At 46.3% G+C, this 18,111-nt stretch overlaps 2 protein-coding genes across 6 annotated transcripts; one reads left to right on the top strand and one right to left on the bottom strand.

The window, feature by feature from the left end:
- Nucleotides 1–166: 166 nt before the first annotated feature.
- LOC123136202 (SAC3 family protein A) lies at nt 167–9,913 on the top strand. Of its 5 annotated transcripts, none has more exons than XM_044555528.1 (14): nt 167–581; nt 1,112–1,945; nt 2,521–2,721; nt 2,787–2,999; nt 3,296–3,394; nt 5,528–5,631; nt 6,295–6,460; nt 6,646–7,113; nt 7,252–7,392; nt 7,901–7,960; nt 8,330–8,460; nt 8,539–8,672; nt 8,762–8,967; nt 9,280–9,913. In XM_044555528.1, exons 1-14 carry the CDS (start codon nt 528–530, stop codon nt 9,376–9,378), a joined length of 2,910 nt encoding a protein of 969 aa, XP_044411463.1. In that variant the 5' UTR covers nt 167–527; the 3' UTR covers nt 9,379–9,913. The 5 variants fall into 5 exon arrangements, with proteins under 5 accessions (XP_044411463.1, XP_044411484.1, XP_044411478.1 ...); XM_044555534.1 differs by having other exon boundaries at nt 168–581; nt 2,799–2,999; XM_044555557.1 differs by lacking the exon at nt 167–581 and having other exon boundaries at nt 1,200–1,487; nt 1,580–1,945.
- A 1,133-nt stretch (nt 9,914–11,046) lies between these two features.
- Nucleotides 11,047–12,823, bottom strand: LOC123136196 (protein CANDIDATE G-PROTEIN COUPLED RECEPTOR 7). Its single transcript, XM_044555518.1, has one exon. It carries the CDS (start codon nt 12,744–12,746, stop codon nt 11,373–11,375), a length of 1,374 nt encoding a protein of 457 aa, XP_044411453.1. The 5' UTR covers nt 12,747–12,823; the 3' UTR covers nt 11,047–11,372.
- Nucleotides 12,824–18,111: the final 5,288 nt, after the last annotated feature.

Here is an 18,111-nt window from a genome sequence, read left to right as displayed (position 1 = left end):
TCTCTGATAACTGAATCTCCGGAGAGTCTGTTTCTCCGAAGAAGGCAGAGTTGCTAAACAGTAGCCGGGCTCAAATAAAGCAGGCCGCAGGCCCATCTATCGAAGGCCCACGGCCCGTTCACGCAAGCGCCGCGGTTATTCATTCCGTCTCCGGCACGTTCTCCCCTCTCATCCGTCTCCGACGAACTCGTTACGACACCCAACCAAACCGCAGCGCAACGCATCCGAAAAGGGCAACCAAAAAAGTTCGCTGCTCCTTTCTCCCACATCTCGCTTTCTGCATCCTCCTCTTCCCACCCTCGCTTTCTGCATCGCCGCTTCCACCCCCCGAAAATCTCCCCTCAATCCCGACCACTCGATTTCCCCCTGAATCCTCCCCGCTGAACCAACCCGTTGACCCGATCTCTCCGTGTTTTTTTTTCAATTCAATTCGTCCGCCGTCGATTCTCCTCTGTTCGTCGTCTCTGACGGCCGCGGCGGCGGCGGTTGACCTTGTTGCCGCTAGGGTTGGTTCGGGCGCGGGGACGATGGCCAGCCACGGAGCTGCGCCGGCCGCCGGATCCGACGCCGCGCGCGTCGAGGTATGCCACGTGACCCGCCTATTGATTTCTGTTTTAGTATTTTCAGAGAAAGTGTATTACGGATGGTTTGGTTCCTGCCATAAGCTCCGTGCATTGGCATGTTCTTATCACGGCAGTTGTAGAGGATTCAGCCCTGTGATGATGTGCTGTGCAATTAATTGCGTGCATAAGACGTGCTCCAACTAAGTTGACGATTGTGGCTTGGAAAAATAAAATGATTCTAGCTGATTTTTTGTAGCTCATGCAAGTGTTGTTTTGTCGTGTTTTGTGCCAATTTTCCCCTTACATGAGGTTATTCAATGGCCTTGCTGCAGTAGTGTGTATAAGTACGTCGTGGGCTGGTGCTACTTACTCAGTTAATTTATTTCACCAATGCTGCGATGCACAACTAAAACATTTTATACCCTCCGCAAAACCGAACTTGCCTTTTAGATTAACGCCGCACTGAGGACAACCCTTTTGTAGTTGGTCACGGTGCCCATTAGAATCTATCTATCTGAATGATGATTAATTTTCTTTGCTAATGGCAGGTCAGCGGCACAGGCCAGACAAACCAGCCTGCTTATCCGCCTTTAGTTTCTGGGGATCATTCATGGTCCACTACAACTGGCGCAGCAGCAGCAGGTTCGTGGAACTATCCAGTGGCCAATCAAAGTCAAGATGCAGTATACTATGATCCACAGAGGGATGTATCGGTTTCAGGAGATAATCAAAATGTGGCAAGCAGTGCGCCTCCTGCTGTACAGTCGACTATGGGCTTGACAAATGCAAGTCATTCTCATGTGCCTTACTCAAGTTCACTTCAGCATGGCTACAATCCTGCAGAATATGCAAACTATTACTATAACTACCCACAAGCAACAAATAGTTGTTCTGTGCAGCAAGGAGGAGCAAACCAACATTCAGGTGCAGCTTATCAGCCTCTTACTTCATTTCAGAATTCTGGGTCTTACGTTGATCCTACAAGTAACACATATTACAATGCTGGTGGTCACCAGACTGCGCCAGGATATGCAACCACCAACTATTATTATCAGACCGACACTCGTAATGATGGAAGCTCAGGAAACAATTATGCCCAGTCATACCAGAACTACCCATCCTCTGATACCAATGCAGCCCAAAGTTCCAGTGCAGTGCCTGCCAATTCTTTCTCATATCAGCAACAGTACAACCAGTGGCCATACTATTACAATCACTCTGTGCCAACTCCTGCTGGCAATCCAGTTGCTGGGAGCAGCAACATAGATAATACAGTCGTTAACACCACTTCTGGTTACTCTTATCCTAGTATGGAGCCACCTCCGCCGGGTACTACGCCATGGAAAAGTAATTCAAGCGCTTCTGTTGCACCTCCTGTACAGGTATGTTGCTTCCTTTCACTATAAATTATTAGTTACCGTATATAGCTTTTTCCATCAGACTCCGTCAATTGTTTCTCACAAGTTTTAGTCTGTCTAACTATGTTATTCTGGACAATGATTTCTCATAAGCTTTAGTTTGTCTAGCCTTGTTTGTTACTCTGGAAACAAAAAATGGCTCCAGCTGTTCTATTGGGACTTAAAAATAAGGTGGTTAAAGGGGGAAGTTCCCTCCATTACCTGTATATACGTTGTTAGGTAGAAACGAGACACCCTGCGGACCGAATGCGAGTGGGTGAGCTTACATCCGTGCACTCTTGCCAACCGAGCGCTTGCTCGGTTCTCAATTTTGTTGGGACTATTGCAACGCCCCTTCATTTTTTCTATAAAATGCCCCTTCCTTTTTGAGAGTTTTGTCGCCTTTACGTCTTTAGGGCCTTTGACATGCTATTTTTGAACCCCTTGAAGTGCGAGTTGATAAATAATAGTAGCATGGCATGTGAATTGTAGCATGTTATTTGCATTGTTTCCATCATGGTAAGAGAATTGCTTTTCACCTAAGTTTTACTACTTTACAGGCTCCAAGCGTTCCAGAACCTCAAAATCAATACGTCCAACAAGCGCAAGTAACTCCAGGGTTCCAAAACCAGTATGCCTATCAGGCACCAGGTGTCCCAGTGTCTCAGAACTACTACGCCAGCCAGGCACCAGCATACCCACAAAACAATATGAATGTGAATCAAGTACCTTTGAACAACCATGGTGATCAACAGAAGAGTGTAGGTTCAAAAGGTTTAAGCTCAAATATTTTCTCAATCAACCATGTTTTCTGATAAACCTTCAGCCAAATATGCAGGGTTCTTTGACGACAGGTATTTACAGTAGCGAAAACAAAACACAGATTCCGATCATTCCTCGAATTGCTCCTGGTTTCTCTATGGTAATACCAAAGAGTGAGAAGAAAATTGTAGGTGCTGATTTGGCAAAGAAACCTGCCTATGTTAGTGTTTCTGTGCCGAAGAATGATGGCAAAGCAGTTCAAAATGGTTCAGACACTGTAATTTTCTCCTCTCCTTTTTTTTGTCGTTGTTTGTACCTATTATGGGCTTAGTCTTTGTTTTTGAATCACAAGGTAAGTTATTACCATATGAAGGCCTAAAGTGCATCTTAATTGGTTAATCCCGACCGTCTTACTTAAATTTGTTCAGTGTTTATGGAAGTGCACCAGTTCATCATTTTTAAAACCAGGATAACAAAATAATGCTGTAAATCTTATGTTTATAACTCCACAACTGCGGTAGGTCATATTTTGTGGTATTCGTATTCACCAACATTTTTTCATCCCATGTTTAGAGATCCCTCCCTTTTTCGCTGCGTAATTATGCCATGAGGAATCTTAGCCGTTGCAAGGATGAGGCCCAGAGGGCTGCTTGCCAAACCATGATACAACAGGTGAAGTCTCTTTTTATTGGCTTTTGTTAGTTTCCACCATTTGTAAAAGTCGCCATCATTTTATCAACTAGATGATCCCCCGCGCGTTGCAGCGGGAATTAGTAGCTCAAAGTTTATGATTGAGAACATATGAGACAATTAACCAAATCAATCATTGCTATGAATAATAATAACTTCCTATTGTTTTTATTTTATAAAAAGGAAAAGACATATTTATACGAAAGTGATCAAGTGATTTTAGGATAGAATCCACGCCATAAAAATGATTTAAAACTATTAGCAGTATATATTTTGTCAGATTTTTGGAGAATAACACATATTGAATATCTTGTAAATAGAACCAATGAAATATTAACCAAAATAATCATCAGCAAGAAAATAGTATTGGGCAGATAATCAAAGCTAGCACTTCCCTTGCAGACACCTTCATTCAATCTACAATGTTATAGTAGGCTAGAACCAATCTTCAACTGTGTGTGTTCTTGAGAAAAGAAGCTGCCATTTCATAAACCAGTATGCTGGCATGCCACAGAGCAATTAAAATATCATAGCCACACTTCATAGTTAGAACTTGCCGACATTAACCAAAAGAATCATTAGCAAGATAAGAGTATTGGGCAGATAATCAAAGCTACCGGTTCTCTTATAGACACCATCTTTCAGTCTACAACGTTAAAACAAACTACACCCGGTATGCTTAGAGAAAGGATTACAATCTTTAGATGTGTGACATATATTATCCATTCTTGGGAAGAGAAGCTAGCCTGCCATTAAGGAAAGCAGTATGTCGGCATGCCATAGAGAAATTAAATGGTAGTTTTTCTTTCAATTGAATTGCAATTTCTTCAAGTATGGAATACCAAAATCACAACTGCAGAGAAAAACAAATAATCATAACCCTACAGAGTACATACCTCAAGTAGCAATAACCTCAAGTGGCATGACAGCCGTTGCGGCTGGCGAGGACAGACTGTAGTTCAGGAGGCGCGCCAAGTTGATAATCAGCTCGGCGGCAACACGATAGCTCGACCGACATGCTCAGGAGTCAGGAGCTCGCCGCAGGCACCACACGACAGCCTTACCTCGGGCGCGGCAGGGGCAGTGCCGTCCGCTGGGCGGCGGCCGGCGGCCCAACATAGAGAAGTGTGACTTGGAAGACGAACGACCAGACTCAAGAAACCCAAACGCAATCATCCTCATGACCAGGGCTAATTTGAACTTCCTGAAGCGCCACCAATAGATTGATCAACTAAATAAAACCTCCAGCGGCGAGCTGACATTCGATGTCCTTAAGCCATCGGTCATCAATCAGGGCTTCCGCCACTTTGTGTTTAGCCTTGATGGAATCTGGAACAATGACAACTACAACAGTGGTGAGGATCGGAAGGCAGAGGGGCTCACAGGAGGATCATCATATATTGATGAGGGAACTGAAGAGAATGGAGGAGGAAAAGAATGGGCAGAGGAGAAGACAAGCGTTAGTGCGTGACAATAAATGGCCAGGTTGTTCGCTCGTACAGCCTAGGTCAAAGAAAAGCCATCATGGAAATACATGTAGTACACGATTCTGTTTTCTTAATATAAATGAAAAAATGCTTAATAATGCTGACATGGCATGGAGGTGAGGTGGATAGGCTGCATGTCAAGAGAAATAGGATAGTGGGGATGAACTATTTAGGTATTATAGATGTCAGTCAGATGGGATAGTTATCTGCCTACACGCCTGTAATAAACCAATGCCTACTCAAGCATTGATGCTATTAAATTAGGACCTTAACTTTCCTAGGTTGCAACAAAAAGCAGTTCTTTTTTCTAAGCACATCTAAGGACTTGCATTGTACATGCCCTTAGCCATAACAGAGCTGATGTGCTATCCACCCTATATTAATGATATATGCATAATGAAATTGGCATGTTTGATGTCTCAGTGATTATGCTGCTATTCATGAGCAAATGCCTGATGTCAGTCCTGTAACTGAAGTTGCTTCAGTTACTGGGCATCTGATTGAATACCTTGTTTCATTTTTTTGACTTTATTGATTCTCTTGCTTCTGCTACATCATTTGAATGGTAGAAATTGTTTGATTGGTTTTGTCATATCAGTTTCTCTCTTTTCTTTATGTTTATTTTCAGATCACAAGCAAAGCTATTAGCAATGGAACCCTCCTTACTAAGAATTGGGACACTGAACCGCTGATTCCTTTGCCAGAGAACCTTTTGACCATGACCGAAACAAGGTATGTGCTTCTCTTATATGCCACCCCTGCCAATAAATAAATAGATTAAACCTGTAAGGTGGCAATGCAGTGTTGTTGAGACCTAAATGCATTAGGTAGGGCAATATTGTGGTCTGTTGCTTCGGATTTTTGTGTTACCATACTGCTGTGCTTTGAACACCTCTATAATAATTGCATTTTTCAGATCAAACTATTTCCATATTTTGGTATCATCTTGGACTGACACCCTAGAGAAGTGCTGCAAACTAAGAAAATACCAGAGCATTTTATTATTTTAATAATTGTATAATGACCACTAGATGAGCTTCGGCACTTCTTGGATATTTGTAACACTGATAGTTCAAGCAAGAACTGTACAGTGGAGCTAGGGAAGTCTCACTTAGTTAATAACCATGAAAATCTAACCTTGTCTGATTGCGAATCAAACTGGTCCTAATGGCTAATGGAAAAAAAGAGAAGATAAACCGATTATGGTACATTTCAAGGGTTTACTGGAAATCATTTCCTTAACTGCCGAAGGGTATCCATGCAAGATTAATAAATTGGCATATAATTTATGTGCTTGGTAAATGGCAAGCCATCTAGTTCCATTATTAGGCCATCTTTCTGTTTCTGCGGTTCGCAGGATCATAGATTTCTGATTTTTTTTGTCCTTCGTACCAGTGCAAACAATTCAAGTTCCTTGCCAACATCTTCTACCCCTAAAAGACGACTGAAAAGTAGGTGGGAGCCTGTTCCGGAAGAAAAGGTTACTGAAAAGGTGGAGCCACTAGCAAAAGCATTGATGAATGGAAATGCCCACAATAATTTGAAAGCCCAAAATACGATGGTGAGAACTGGCATACTGCTCTTGTTAAAATTTTGTCATCAAACAGAACGTACATCATGGAATCTGCACTGCTATCTGAAGCCTCTAATTTCAAAACCGTCATTATCGATTTATGCATTATCACATGCTTGTATTTATGTTTTAGCGAGCTCCTTCTCTGAAATACTTAGTTGCCTGTAATGCAGGGTAACAGTTGGAATTTAGGGAAGTCTCTCCAGTCTCCACACGCACCTTCAAACAAAATCAGCCACCGGCTTTCCAAGAAGCAAAAGATGGGTAGTTATTCAAGTGTGGTACAAAATGGAAACACTTCAAGTGATAGTGATAAGGAGAAGGACCTGACCAAATATTACGCCAATGCATCAGCATTAGCAAACTCACCAGAGGAAAAGAAACGCAGGGAGCACAGATCTAAGCGTTTTGAGAAGAGTAAGGATTCATCATCAAAGTCAAGAAATTCTGCAGTGAATAAAGATGCCATGGCTCGTATACATACAAGAAGACCCATTTCAGCTCTTGTTACTGGAAGTTATAAAGATGGCAGCAGCTTGGCCGTCGAGGATATGGACTGGGATGCACTGACAGTCAAGGGAACATGTCAAGAAATTGAGAAACGATATTTACGCCTCACATCAGCGCCTGATCCTTCCACGGTAATAACACTCACTAATTGTCTTTCATAACTCTAAACCGAAAGGCATTGATAGCATCAGTGCAACATTTTATTTCTAGATGGCAGTCTATCCATTCTACTGTTTGTTTGCTTATTTATCTGAATACGTTCTTTGCAGGTAAGACCAGAACATGTCTTGGAGAAGGCGCTTTCCATGGTTGAAACATCTCAAAAGAATTATCTTTACAAGTGTGATCAACTGAAATCTATTCGCCAAGATCTTACAGTTCAGAGGATCCAGAATGAACTGACTGTGAAGGTAGTCTTCGTTTTTCATGGCATCCAGTTGCCTGGAACTGTGGACCTCATTATATCAGCAACTTGAGAAATGCACAATGTCTATGTGTCTATTTAAGTTGCTAGTCAGGATACCATACTCGATATACTCCCTCCATTTCTGTATACAAGGCCACTTCATATTTTTTATGTCTACCTTCCCCGGACCCTGCGCAAGCGGGAGCTACGCGCACCGGGCTAACCTAATTTTACCAACAAAAAGTGAGTTATATTCCACATAAAGTATGTCATCGGATGCACATTCCAAAGAACTATCCGATGATATATTTTGATGACATATAACCCATATTTTGTTGACCAAAATTACAAGTCAAAGTTTGGCACGAAAAACAAAGTGTCCTTGTATACAGAAATGGAGGGAGTATTAGTTATCTCGTGCAAACGACCAAAAGAAAATATTTGTTAATGTTCTGCACTAGGAAATAAGTTAAGCAATCCATTGATTTCTAACCTTCAGATTTCTTATTCAGGTTTATGAAACTCATGCGCGTTTAGCACTGCAAGCTGGTGATCTACCTGAATTTAACCAGGTCAGTTTGTCTTGTCTTATCCTATTCTTTCGAAGTATCAAACAGTGGTGCACATGTTGTGTTTGCTAGCCATTGCAACCAACTTTTTATAGTGTTGTACGGAATGCCCAAGAAGGGTTTTGCTTTCCTATTAGTAGCAATCAGAAGTTTGGTTACACTTTATTAGAGCTTTTCTAGTTATCAGGTTATCTAGTGTATGCTTTACTCTCTCTCGTAAAAAGAAAGAAAAATATTGCTTTTCTGGTAATGGTTCAGGAATACTTATTGGCATTAGAACTTGATGATGTGGCTTTGTAATGAACATATTTGTAATTCAACTGCTGCATGAGTGACGTAATTTAAACTATTTCTATGTGCAACTTTTTTCAGTGCCAGTCACAACTGAAGAGGCTATATAGAGAGGGAAACAACGGTTGCTATTTTGAATTCTCTGCCTACAATTTGCTCTGCGTCATGCTACACTCTAATAACAAACGAGACCTGTTGTCATCAATGGCAAGGTATCATTTTGTAAACAGCACCATAGCAACCTATTTAGTTCATAAGTGGACTAAATTTGATATATACATTATTTTCAGCTTATCAAAAGAAGCCAAACAAGATGGAGCTGTCAAGCATGCCCTTGCAGTTCATGCTGCTGTTTCATCTGGCAATTATGTAATATTTTTCAAATTATACAAGCAAGGACCCAACTTGAACTCTTGCCTCATGGGTAAGGGCAATTTACCACCTTCCAAGTTAATTCAATCCATTTCTGTTTCCGTAAGAGGTTTTGATGTCTGTAGCTCTCTTCTTCAACAGATCTATATGTGGAGAGGATGCGTTTCGAGGCTATAAAATGTATGTCTAGATCATATCGTCCCACGGTACCTGTGGGGTATGTTGCACAGGTTTTGGGATTCTTACTAGATGGGGAGGACAGGTTGGAAGAATGTGAAATATGGTTAAAAGCACATGGTGCCGTTCTTTCAGTAGATAACAGTGGAGAATTGCAGATAGACACAAAGGTAATGATCTCTCTCTGGACAATGTAATACATTATACACATCTTAATGCTATTCCTCAAAGGTATGTTTTACTTCAGTTGTGCAAAGTTGGATTATTGTCTTGTCATAGTGTGCAGGGGGGTTATCTATAACAAACTTAATGCAGAACATGCTAACGAAGTGCTTTACAGTGTTGTGCTGAAATGTTGCTAACCCTGTCCAATACTAGGAGAACAGTTTATTCGTTTTAGCAAATGTAAAGTATTGGTTTAATGTATTTTGATGTTCTAATGCGGCACTTTTTCCCCGGCATTACATTACATTGCTGCACAGGCTTCTTCTAGTACGCTTTTCATGCCGGAGCCAGAGAATGCGGTTGCACATGGTGACGCGTCACTTGCAGTTAACGACTTCTTTGCACGTACATTGTAGAAGGTGTAGTATGGCTGTGTAGACTCATCGACGTGTTTGGTGCATATGGATGCATTGCACATGCTCGGATGAGAATACGCTGTCGTGTGCGACTGACGGGAACATGAAATCGATCAGCTCGAGAAGCCCAGGAGTGCTTCTTTGCCTGGAAGGTCGGAGCAAGGATAGAAAGCCACATCCTGGCGAGGATCGGCCTGTGCACTCGGTGGCTGCAGTTGCAAATTGGGAGCATTGACCAACAGGAGCCACGGCTACCTGCGGACCAGCGCGTTTATCTGCCGGGCCGCTCTGGACTCAAAAAAAAATAAAAAAAAATCTGCCGGGCCGCTCTCTGAGGGAAATGTTACAGAAACCGCATATTTGTTTGTAAAAGTTTCAGAGTGACTATAATTTTGTGTTTGTATCATGCAATTTATACGCTATACTAGGTGTAGGGGAAAAGATGGGCGACAAGATTTTTTTTGAAGTTTACTTGTAACACAGACACAGCCAGTCTCTTAATTTATGAAAACATCTCTGTTTTTCTTTTTGCCAACGGAACCGGTCGAATGCTGATGAAGTTTCGCACGTGTCGGTGAATTCTGGTGTAGCTATTGGACTGGAAAGTTGGCCGACACAAGACGTACGGTGCTGCCGCCGCTTAGAAAATGGAGAGTTGGGTGAAGGAGCGCCAAAACTCAAGGGGCAGCAGCTAACGGTAACTCTGTATATGGTACTACTGTAACAAGAACTGTAAGATCATAGACCTCCGGTGTAGGTCACTGGCGTTAGTTGTTAACCACTGGCCTAATTGCCGGCACCCAACCTATGTTTACTCACTGCCTCCATTTAGGAGTGCCCTTTTAGGCAAGTGTCGCTAGCTCCTGCTCTCATTCTACTCGTCACCAACTATATCCTGTGCACTGCTATCATCTTCCGATTTCTGAGATGTACGTAGTTTACGGTTAGGAATGGATCATTCGGAGCTCACTGACGGCATTGCCATGTCGATGTCGGTATCCTCCTCCCTTCCATGCACTGCACTGTCCCCTCAAACTTTTATTTATGTTCATGCTTTGTTTTAAGCCGTTAGGTGCTTGTATCATTGGAACAGAAACGGGAAAAGCTGGACAGTGATGCATTGCCAAACAAAGTTGTGTACCATGCGCTAGACACGCCCAACTGGAGCCAGTAACGTGCTTTGCTTCATTTTAGTTTCCACGAGGATCTCAAACAATGCCCAACCACAATGCGTTTCAGAAATGCAAATCTGTAAATAGAATTACACCTAATCCGGAAGATGTTTGAGGGCACTGAAAAAATGACTGTTCTCCTTCAACAGACCTTTCTTCATGGAGCCGTCACTGGCTTTTCCTCTTCAAGTAGACCTCCTTGCCCCCTCAAGTTTGCCCAGTTAACATTTTTTCCCCAATCTTGTACTACTTATTTCCTACTGCCTAGCCTGAAAAACGATCTTGTATTATGGGACGGAGGGAGTAGTTTGCAATTAGAAAATAAAATAAAATGATCTTTTTCTTTGAAAAGGAGGATAACCCATAAATGAATAATGGTATCTCCGTTGGAATGAGTGGCAAATCATAAGATACAGCATCACATCAAGTTGAGTTAACGGACAAACACAAGGATCAGCAATGGTCAAAGAATGAAATGACTGATTACCACACAAAATTGCAGCAAATTTCAAACATTGCCTGAACTGTAACACTTGGTCAATTAATTCCCTATGCACTTTTCAAGCAAGAACCTCTTTGCACGTATCCAGTTTAGTATCCTGCGTCTCATCGGCAAAAATTGAAGCTACAAGGGAAGAGGAACAAATATGATCTTACAGGCCTGCGGTACATACAAGACGATGAGCTATACCTGCTACCTGGTATCTGTATAAATAGTGTGCTAAAGTCTCAAGAGGGGAGATCAGATCAGATAAACAGGGCGCTAAGAGAGCAATCATGGCAATTGCCGCTCACGGCATTGCTGCGGAAAATTACAAATGTTCATAGCTCGAATTCCTCTTCCCGGAGCACCATCTCGGCGGCCTCCTCATCGTCGTCGTCGAGAGAGAAGTACTTGCTCCTCTCGGCCGGCCTGAATGTGTAGAACATGTACATGTAGAACGCCATTGATGCCACTTCCTCGGCCAAGACGCTCACCCACCGGTACTGGTAACTGGCAATGGTCCTCAGCGCAAACACCACGATCCTGGTGAAGTACAAGTACCCAATCACCACGGTGTAGAACTGCCGGAACAGAGTGAGCTTGGACAGATTCCGCGCCGCCTTGCCGTCGGTCTTGGACGTCTCCCGGAGCGACCGCATGGACCAGACGACCGGGAAGAGCACGGCGCAGCAGCAGGCGACGTCGACGAACAGCAAGATCTGGTTCCATGTCACCCAGCTCTGCATGAACGGCCCGGTCTCCCCGATGACCGCGTCGGCGATGTTGGCCATGACCTGCAGCGGGATCACCACCATGAGCACCTTCTTCTCCCGGTCCTGCAAGAAGGGCCTCAGGAAGGACCACCCCGTGCCGACCAGCACGATGACCGCGAAGAGGATGACGCCCTTGATGAGCTGGAAGAGGTAGAAGGCCACGTCCCAGCCGTGCGGCGTGCCGGTGACGCGGATGTAGTGCTGGTCCTCGGCGGCCGAGAGGCAGTAGAGCAGGCGCGCCACGAGGAGCGCGGACATGAGGTGGTGGATTTGGTTGGCCGCCACGCGGTCGCGGGAGAGCGTGAGGTAGGCCCAGCCGGCGAGGAACGCGGCGTAGCCGAAGGCGAAGAAGCCGTAGATGGCCGGGACGGGCGCCTGGCCGACGGGGAGGTAGTCCTTGGAGCCGTCCGGGTTGGCGTTGTACATCTCGGTGCGGACGTTCATGGAGACGAGCGACTCCGGCGCGCAGTTGGCGAAGTAGAGGCTGTACTCGTCGGGGTGGGTGACCGGGAAGGACTTGTTGTAGTGCCCGCCCTCCATGTCGTGGAAGGTGAAGAGCTTCTTGACGTAGGGGCTGGAGAGGACGCACCCGGACAGGTCGGGCTCGTCGGCGCCGGTCGGGTCGTCCGGCTCCGCGCGCTTCTCCGCCGGCGGCCGCGACTCGGAGGCGGCCTGCAGGAGGGACTCGTCGGCGAGGAGGAAGAAGCCGATCTGCTTGGGGTCCGCCCGCGCGAAGGAGGAGGAGACGGCGGCGCCGGAGAGGATGATGCGGACGGCCCCGGTCTTGGAGAAGCCGAACTTCTCGAACAGGATGGCGTGGCGCGGGTCCTCCCGGAAGGACTCCGCCCGGATCTCCGCCGCGGCGGGGGAGGCGAGGAGGAGGGCCCCCGCGGCGGCGAGGAGCAGCAGCAGCGGGAGGCGAGCGCCGGCGTCGGCCATGGCGAGATCTGTGGCCTGTGGGGGGCGGAATGCGTGGGAGTGTGTCGGTGTGCGCGTGGGCGGTGGGTGGAGCGGGGCAGCGGAGCACGGCCATCTTATGTGGCGGAAGGGCGGGGGTTGGATCTGCCTCGCGATTGGTGAGAGTTCGGTAGGAGGTTGACTTGGGCAGTCGTAGCCGACGGTGCGATGGGAAAGTTTTTTGTACACTTCGGGGTCACACTGAGGAGGACTGAACGGCTTGTGTAGCATTTTGAGAATCTGAGATCCACCAAGTGTCATTTCTTTTTAGATCCACCTATTCTTGTAGTACTACCTTCGTGTTGGTTTACGGGGCATCTTTATATTTTATACCAATTTTTGATCACAAATTTGACAACCAAGTAAAACAGTATGTCACAAAAGTTATTTTGTTGGATTCATATTTGAAAAAGGTTTTCGATGGTACTATTTTGGTGGTATAGAACTTATGTTTTTGGTAGTTAAGTCAAAGGTTAAAGTTTGACCCAAAATACAAAAGGGACTAATAAACAGGACGAAAGTAGATTGAATCATCTGTGTAAGAAATCTTCTCTCGCCTGCCCATACTCTCCCACATGGCTCTGATTCAACAAAATTGGATGGTTTTAAGGTTTGCACCTCGTTTCAAAGAGGTTTTGAAGTAAGTCGGCGAGACCAATAGAAAACAACCCTCGCTTCATCTACGCTAAAAGTACCGCACACTGCCATGTTGCTTCCTTTTTTATCGGTGTGAAAGTGAAAATAGGTTATTCAAATGAGATAAATGCACTTGTGGTCACTAAAGTTGAGGTGAAAGCATAGTACAGTCACTGGACTTTAGAATACGCTCAATACGGTCATTAAATACGAGTTGCGATGATTATACGGTCACTGGATCACCGTATAGCATTGTATTTTATATGGTTGACCGGTCAAATTTTACTTGCCACTTAGGACCGCACTGTGTGTCCCTACTCGATGGGTCCCATGTGTCAGTGAGTATAAAAGCAAAATGAAGGAAAATAATTTAGTGCGTGGGTGTAGACTCGAACTTGAGGCCTGAGGTCGTTAAAGGACGCGCCGCTAACCATCTGGGCCGTCATCATTTCGACTTAAAAGACCGAGGACCATAGTTTAAAAGAGCACATAAGCTATCATGTTTTTTTTTTGCGGGGGACATAAGCTATCATGTTGCGACACTATCTTAATTTTGTTGAGTTCTGTTCTCTCTGTGTAAGTTTCTTTTTGTTGACAACACATGCGAGGATGTTTTTCTTTTTTGGTTTTGCTATGTGTGCGCGCGTACATGTTAGTGTGTGTTATCTATGATTTTTCTTTCTTTCGATTTTCTGCTGTGAGTGTGTAATGTGTGCATGCGTGCGTATGTTGTATGCATATTAGTGTGCCCGCCCCTGCATGCAAGCCGGACAACAACGTCGTCTCGACCAACGCCATAACACGCCTAGCAGTGGCCAAGCCCTCATCGCTCTCGACACACTCATGTTTTTCTTTTGCTCGCCGTGGCCAACGTTCTCCACGTGACATGGTCGACGTCAATGCGCTCCTGCATGGAGTCCCACTCGCGCAGGGGCCGCTCTTGATCACCTGCTGAATCAGCCCATCGAAGAACCTCGTCGACTTGCCACGATGGCCCTAGGTCCCGCCCTGCCTCTTGTGCCTCTTGTCGTCGGTTGTCTAGTCTCCTCTCCATCCGAGTCTATGAAGCTCTCGACGCCCACTGTCGTGTGTGTTCCATCGATGCTCTAAGGCCGAGGTCGCGGGTGCCTTCAATGTCACATCCCTAGTTCTGGTCTGACCTATGCTTGCTTCCATGTGTGCATCATGTTTAAATTCAAATGAAATTTGAATTGAGGAATTTTCAAAAGCCTCAGAAAACCTCTAAAAATAACCAACATTTAAATCTTCTCAAATGAGTCCAAGAAAATGTTCCTGTTATTCCATAGAAATATTGGTAAGAGGTAAAAATTTAAACCAATATTTTTGGAGTCACAGAGATATTTATTTTGGCCATTTGAATTAATCCAATAACTATTTGCTTTGAATTTATATTTAATATATATTAAATATGACTCCAATAATTCTGGAAGTTTGTGAGTGGCTTTGTATATATTTTAGCAAGCCACATAAAAACCTACAGAATTTATTAAGATGATTTAGTTGCTAAACTAAATCAAAACAGAGGAAGAAAAAAAATAGAAAAACAAGAGAGAGTTAGTACCTGGGCCTTACCTGGCGCCACCAACCGGCCCAGCACGGCCCAGCCCACCGCCGCTTCCCCCCTGTCGTCTTCCTCCCTCGCCAGAAGGACAGAGGCGTGTCGCCCCTGCGCGCGCTTGCCCCTGGCCACCTCCTGCTTCCTCCCCGAGCCCTCTAGCGACGCCACGGAGACGCCCCGTGGCCCCTCGCTCCTCTCCCTCACTCTCTACTCCCTTCCTCGCCCTCTATTCTCTCCCTCCCGCGACCGAACGGAGCCCGCCGCCGCCGCTCACTGCCGCTGCGCCCACCGCCGTTCCCTTGCACCGTGGCCGTGACCCCGAGCTCCGCCCGGACCCGAAGCCCCTCTACGTCGACCACTGAAGCCCGGATGCCCCAAGACGATGCCGCGGTTTCTTCCCGACCACGGCCGCCGAATGCCTCCGTCGATTCGGCCACTACGGCGCGCCCCCGAGCCCACTAACCATCCCTGCAGCTCCACGGTGAGCCGTTAACCCGATTCCCCCTTGCCCCATCGTCCCTCGCGTGCTCTAGCCCCGATCCCCAACCATGACCGAAGCATCTCGCCGCCGGCCATGGCATAGCCGTGGCCACAGCCGCGCAAGCTCGCAACGGAGCTCGTCAGCGTGCTCAGCGAACCCCCAGGAGCACGTAGCACCCTCCGGTTTCACCTCTAGTGCACCGTAGCTCCTTCTTCCCTCCCCGCCGAACTCTGGTCGCCGCCAAAGCTCGTCGCCGGCGAGATTCCGGCTGCCTCGTGACCACCCGTCTGGTCCATTAGATGCGCGAGTGCAAGAGCTCCTCCCCGGTGCGCTCAGCGCGCCAAACCACCGCCCGAAGCTCAAATCCGAGCCGCGCCGCCGTCGTTTTGGTCGCCGCCGGCCAGGCTCCGGCGACTGCCGATGTGGCCATCATTAGCGCTAACCCTGCCAGCTAATGACCCCTCTAATCAACCCCTTAAGCCACTGACACGTGGGCCCATGCGCCTGTTTAGGTTAGATTAATTTTCCTGTTAGTTTAGGTTAACCTAGTGGGACCCACGCGTCAGCCTTGACCGCGCTGACGTGGCTGTTGACTGGCCCCACATGTCATGTTGACTTTGCTGACGTGGGCATTGACCGGACCCACCTGTCATTGGCACTAACCAGCCCCAGTCACTGACCAGTGGACCTCACTGGTCAGGTTTGACCAGCAGCAGCGTCTGTTGACCTGCTGACGTCATAGTGACGCAATGCTAACGCAATAAGTATTTTCTGGATTTATTTTTATATAGGAAATTTCAGAAAATACCCCAAACTTCTAAAAATCATATAAATTCAACCGTAGCTCAGAATGAAATAATTTATATATGAAAAATGATCAGAAAAATATGAAGAATCTGTTTATGCCATGATCATGCATGTTTGAACAAGTTAACCTCACTGAATAGGATGAATCATGATTAGGGTAATTTGTGAAAGAACATTTGGAGTTGGAGTTTAACCTTGTTTGAATTCCACTTCAATTAATTTGGCTTACAGCTGCATTAGCTCAAAACACCAGCATATTGCCATGTTATTATCATGCATCATATTGTTGCATCACATTGATTGTGTTCTTTCTTGTTTGCCGGTAATTGTCCCCTCTCAGTAGACGACGTTCCGACGATTGTTCGATGACACCGATGAAGAACTATATTATCTTCAGAAGTGCCAGGCAAGCAAAACCCCCTTGTTCATTCTGATACAATCCTACTCTCTCGCCCTGCTCTCTTTTACTGCATTAGAACAACAACGAGTCATTTGTTACTTGCTGCGGTAGCTGAACCCCTTTATCCTCTGCATGACCTGTCATTGCCGCAGTAAATAGATGAAACCCACTAGTATGAGTAGGAGTTGCTTGAGCCCTGTTGTGCCTACTCATTCATGTTTGTTTGTCATGCCTGCTATTGCTTAGAGTTGAGTCAGGTCTGATTCATCGGGGATGAATCAGAGGTGTGTGAACATGTCCTAGTGTGTGTGAGCTAAGTGTGTGAACACGATTTGGTAAAAGGTAACGGTGAGAGTGTTGGGGAACGTAGCAGAAATTCAAAATTTTCCTACGCGTATCACCAAGATCTATCTATGGAGAGACCAGCAACGAGTAGAAAGGAGAGTGCATCTACATACCCTTGTAGATCGCTAAGCGGAAGCGTTCAAGTGAACGGGGTTGATGGAGTCGTACTCGTCGTGATTCAGATCACCGATGATCAAGTGCCGAACGGACGGCACCTCCGCGTTCAACACACGTACAGCCCGGTGACGTCTCCCACGCCTTGATCCAGCAAGGAGAGAGGGAGAGGTTGAGGAAGACTCCATCCAGCAGCAGCACAACGACGTGGTGGTGATGGAGGAGCGTGGCAATCCCGCAGGGCTTCGCCAAGCACCATGGGAGAAGAGGAGGAGGGAGAGGGGCAGGGCTGCACCAACGAGAGATCAAATCGCGTGTTATGGGCAGCCCCATGCCTCAATATATATAGGGAAAGGGGAGGGCTGCGCCCCCTTTAGGGTTTCCCACCCCCAAGGGGTGCGGCCAGCCCTAGATGGGAAAGGGGCGGCGGCCAAGGGAGGATTCCCTCCCCCCCAAGGCACCTAGGAGGTGCCTTCCCCTCCTAGGACTCTTCCTTAGGGTTCCCCTTTGACCCTAGGCGCATGGGCCATGAGGGAAGTGGCGCCCCAGCCCACTTTGGGCTGGATCCCTTCCCACTTCAGCCCATGTGGCCCCCCGGGGCAGGTGGCCCCACCCGGTGGGCCCCCGGGACCCTTCCGGTGGTCCCGGTACAATACCGATGACCTCGAAACTTGTCCCGATGGCCGAAACAGGACTTCCTATATATAAATCTTTACCTCCGGACCATTCCGGAACTCCTCGTGACGTCCGGGATCTCATCCGGGACTCCGAACAACATTCGGTAACCACATACAAGCTTCCTTTATAACCCTAGCGTCATCGAACCTTAAGTGTGTAGACCCTACGGGTTCGGGAGACATGCAGACATGACCGAGACGTTCTCCGGTCAATAACCAACAGCGGGATCTGGATACCCATGTTGGCTCCCACATGTTCCACGATGATCTCATCGGATGAACCACGATGTCAAGGACTCAATCGATCC

The sequence above is a fragment of the Triticum aestivum genome, chromosome 1B, assembly GCF_018294505.1.
Source record: "Triticum aestivum cultivar Chinese Spring chromosome 1B, IWGSC CS RefSeq v2.1, whole genome shotgun sequence".
Taxonomy (NCBI): Eukaryota; Viridiplantae; Streptophyta; class Magnoliopsida; order Poales; family Poaceae; genus Triticum; species Triticum aestivum.
Note: the sequence above shows the minus strand (reverse complement) of the source record. Positions and strands in the feature narration are given on the sequence as shown.

Excerpts from the sequence above, each read along its gene's own strand:
- LOC123136202 (XM_044555528.1), top strand. The coding sequence starts at position 528 with ATGGCCAGCCACGGAGCTGCGCCGGCCGCCGGATCCGACGCCGCGCGC. Across the intron at positions 2,722-2,786 it reads ATGGTGATCAACAGAAGAGT|CCAAATATGCAGGGTTCTTT; the intron begins GTAGGTTCAAAA and ends ATAAACCTTCAG. Across the intron at positions 5,632-6,294 it reads TTGACCATGACCGAAACAAG|TGCAAACAATTCAAGTTCCT; the intron begins GTATGTGCTTCT and ends CCTTCGTACCAG.
- LOC123136196 (XM_044555518.1), bottom strand. The coding sequence starts at position 12,746 with ATGGCCGACGCCGGCGCTCGCCTCCCGCTGCTGCTGCTCCTCGCCGCC.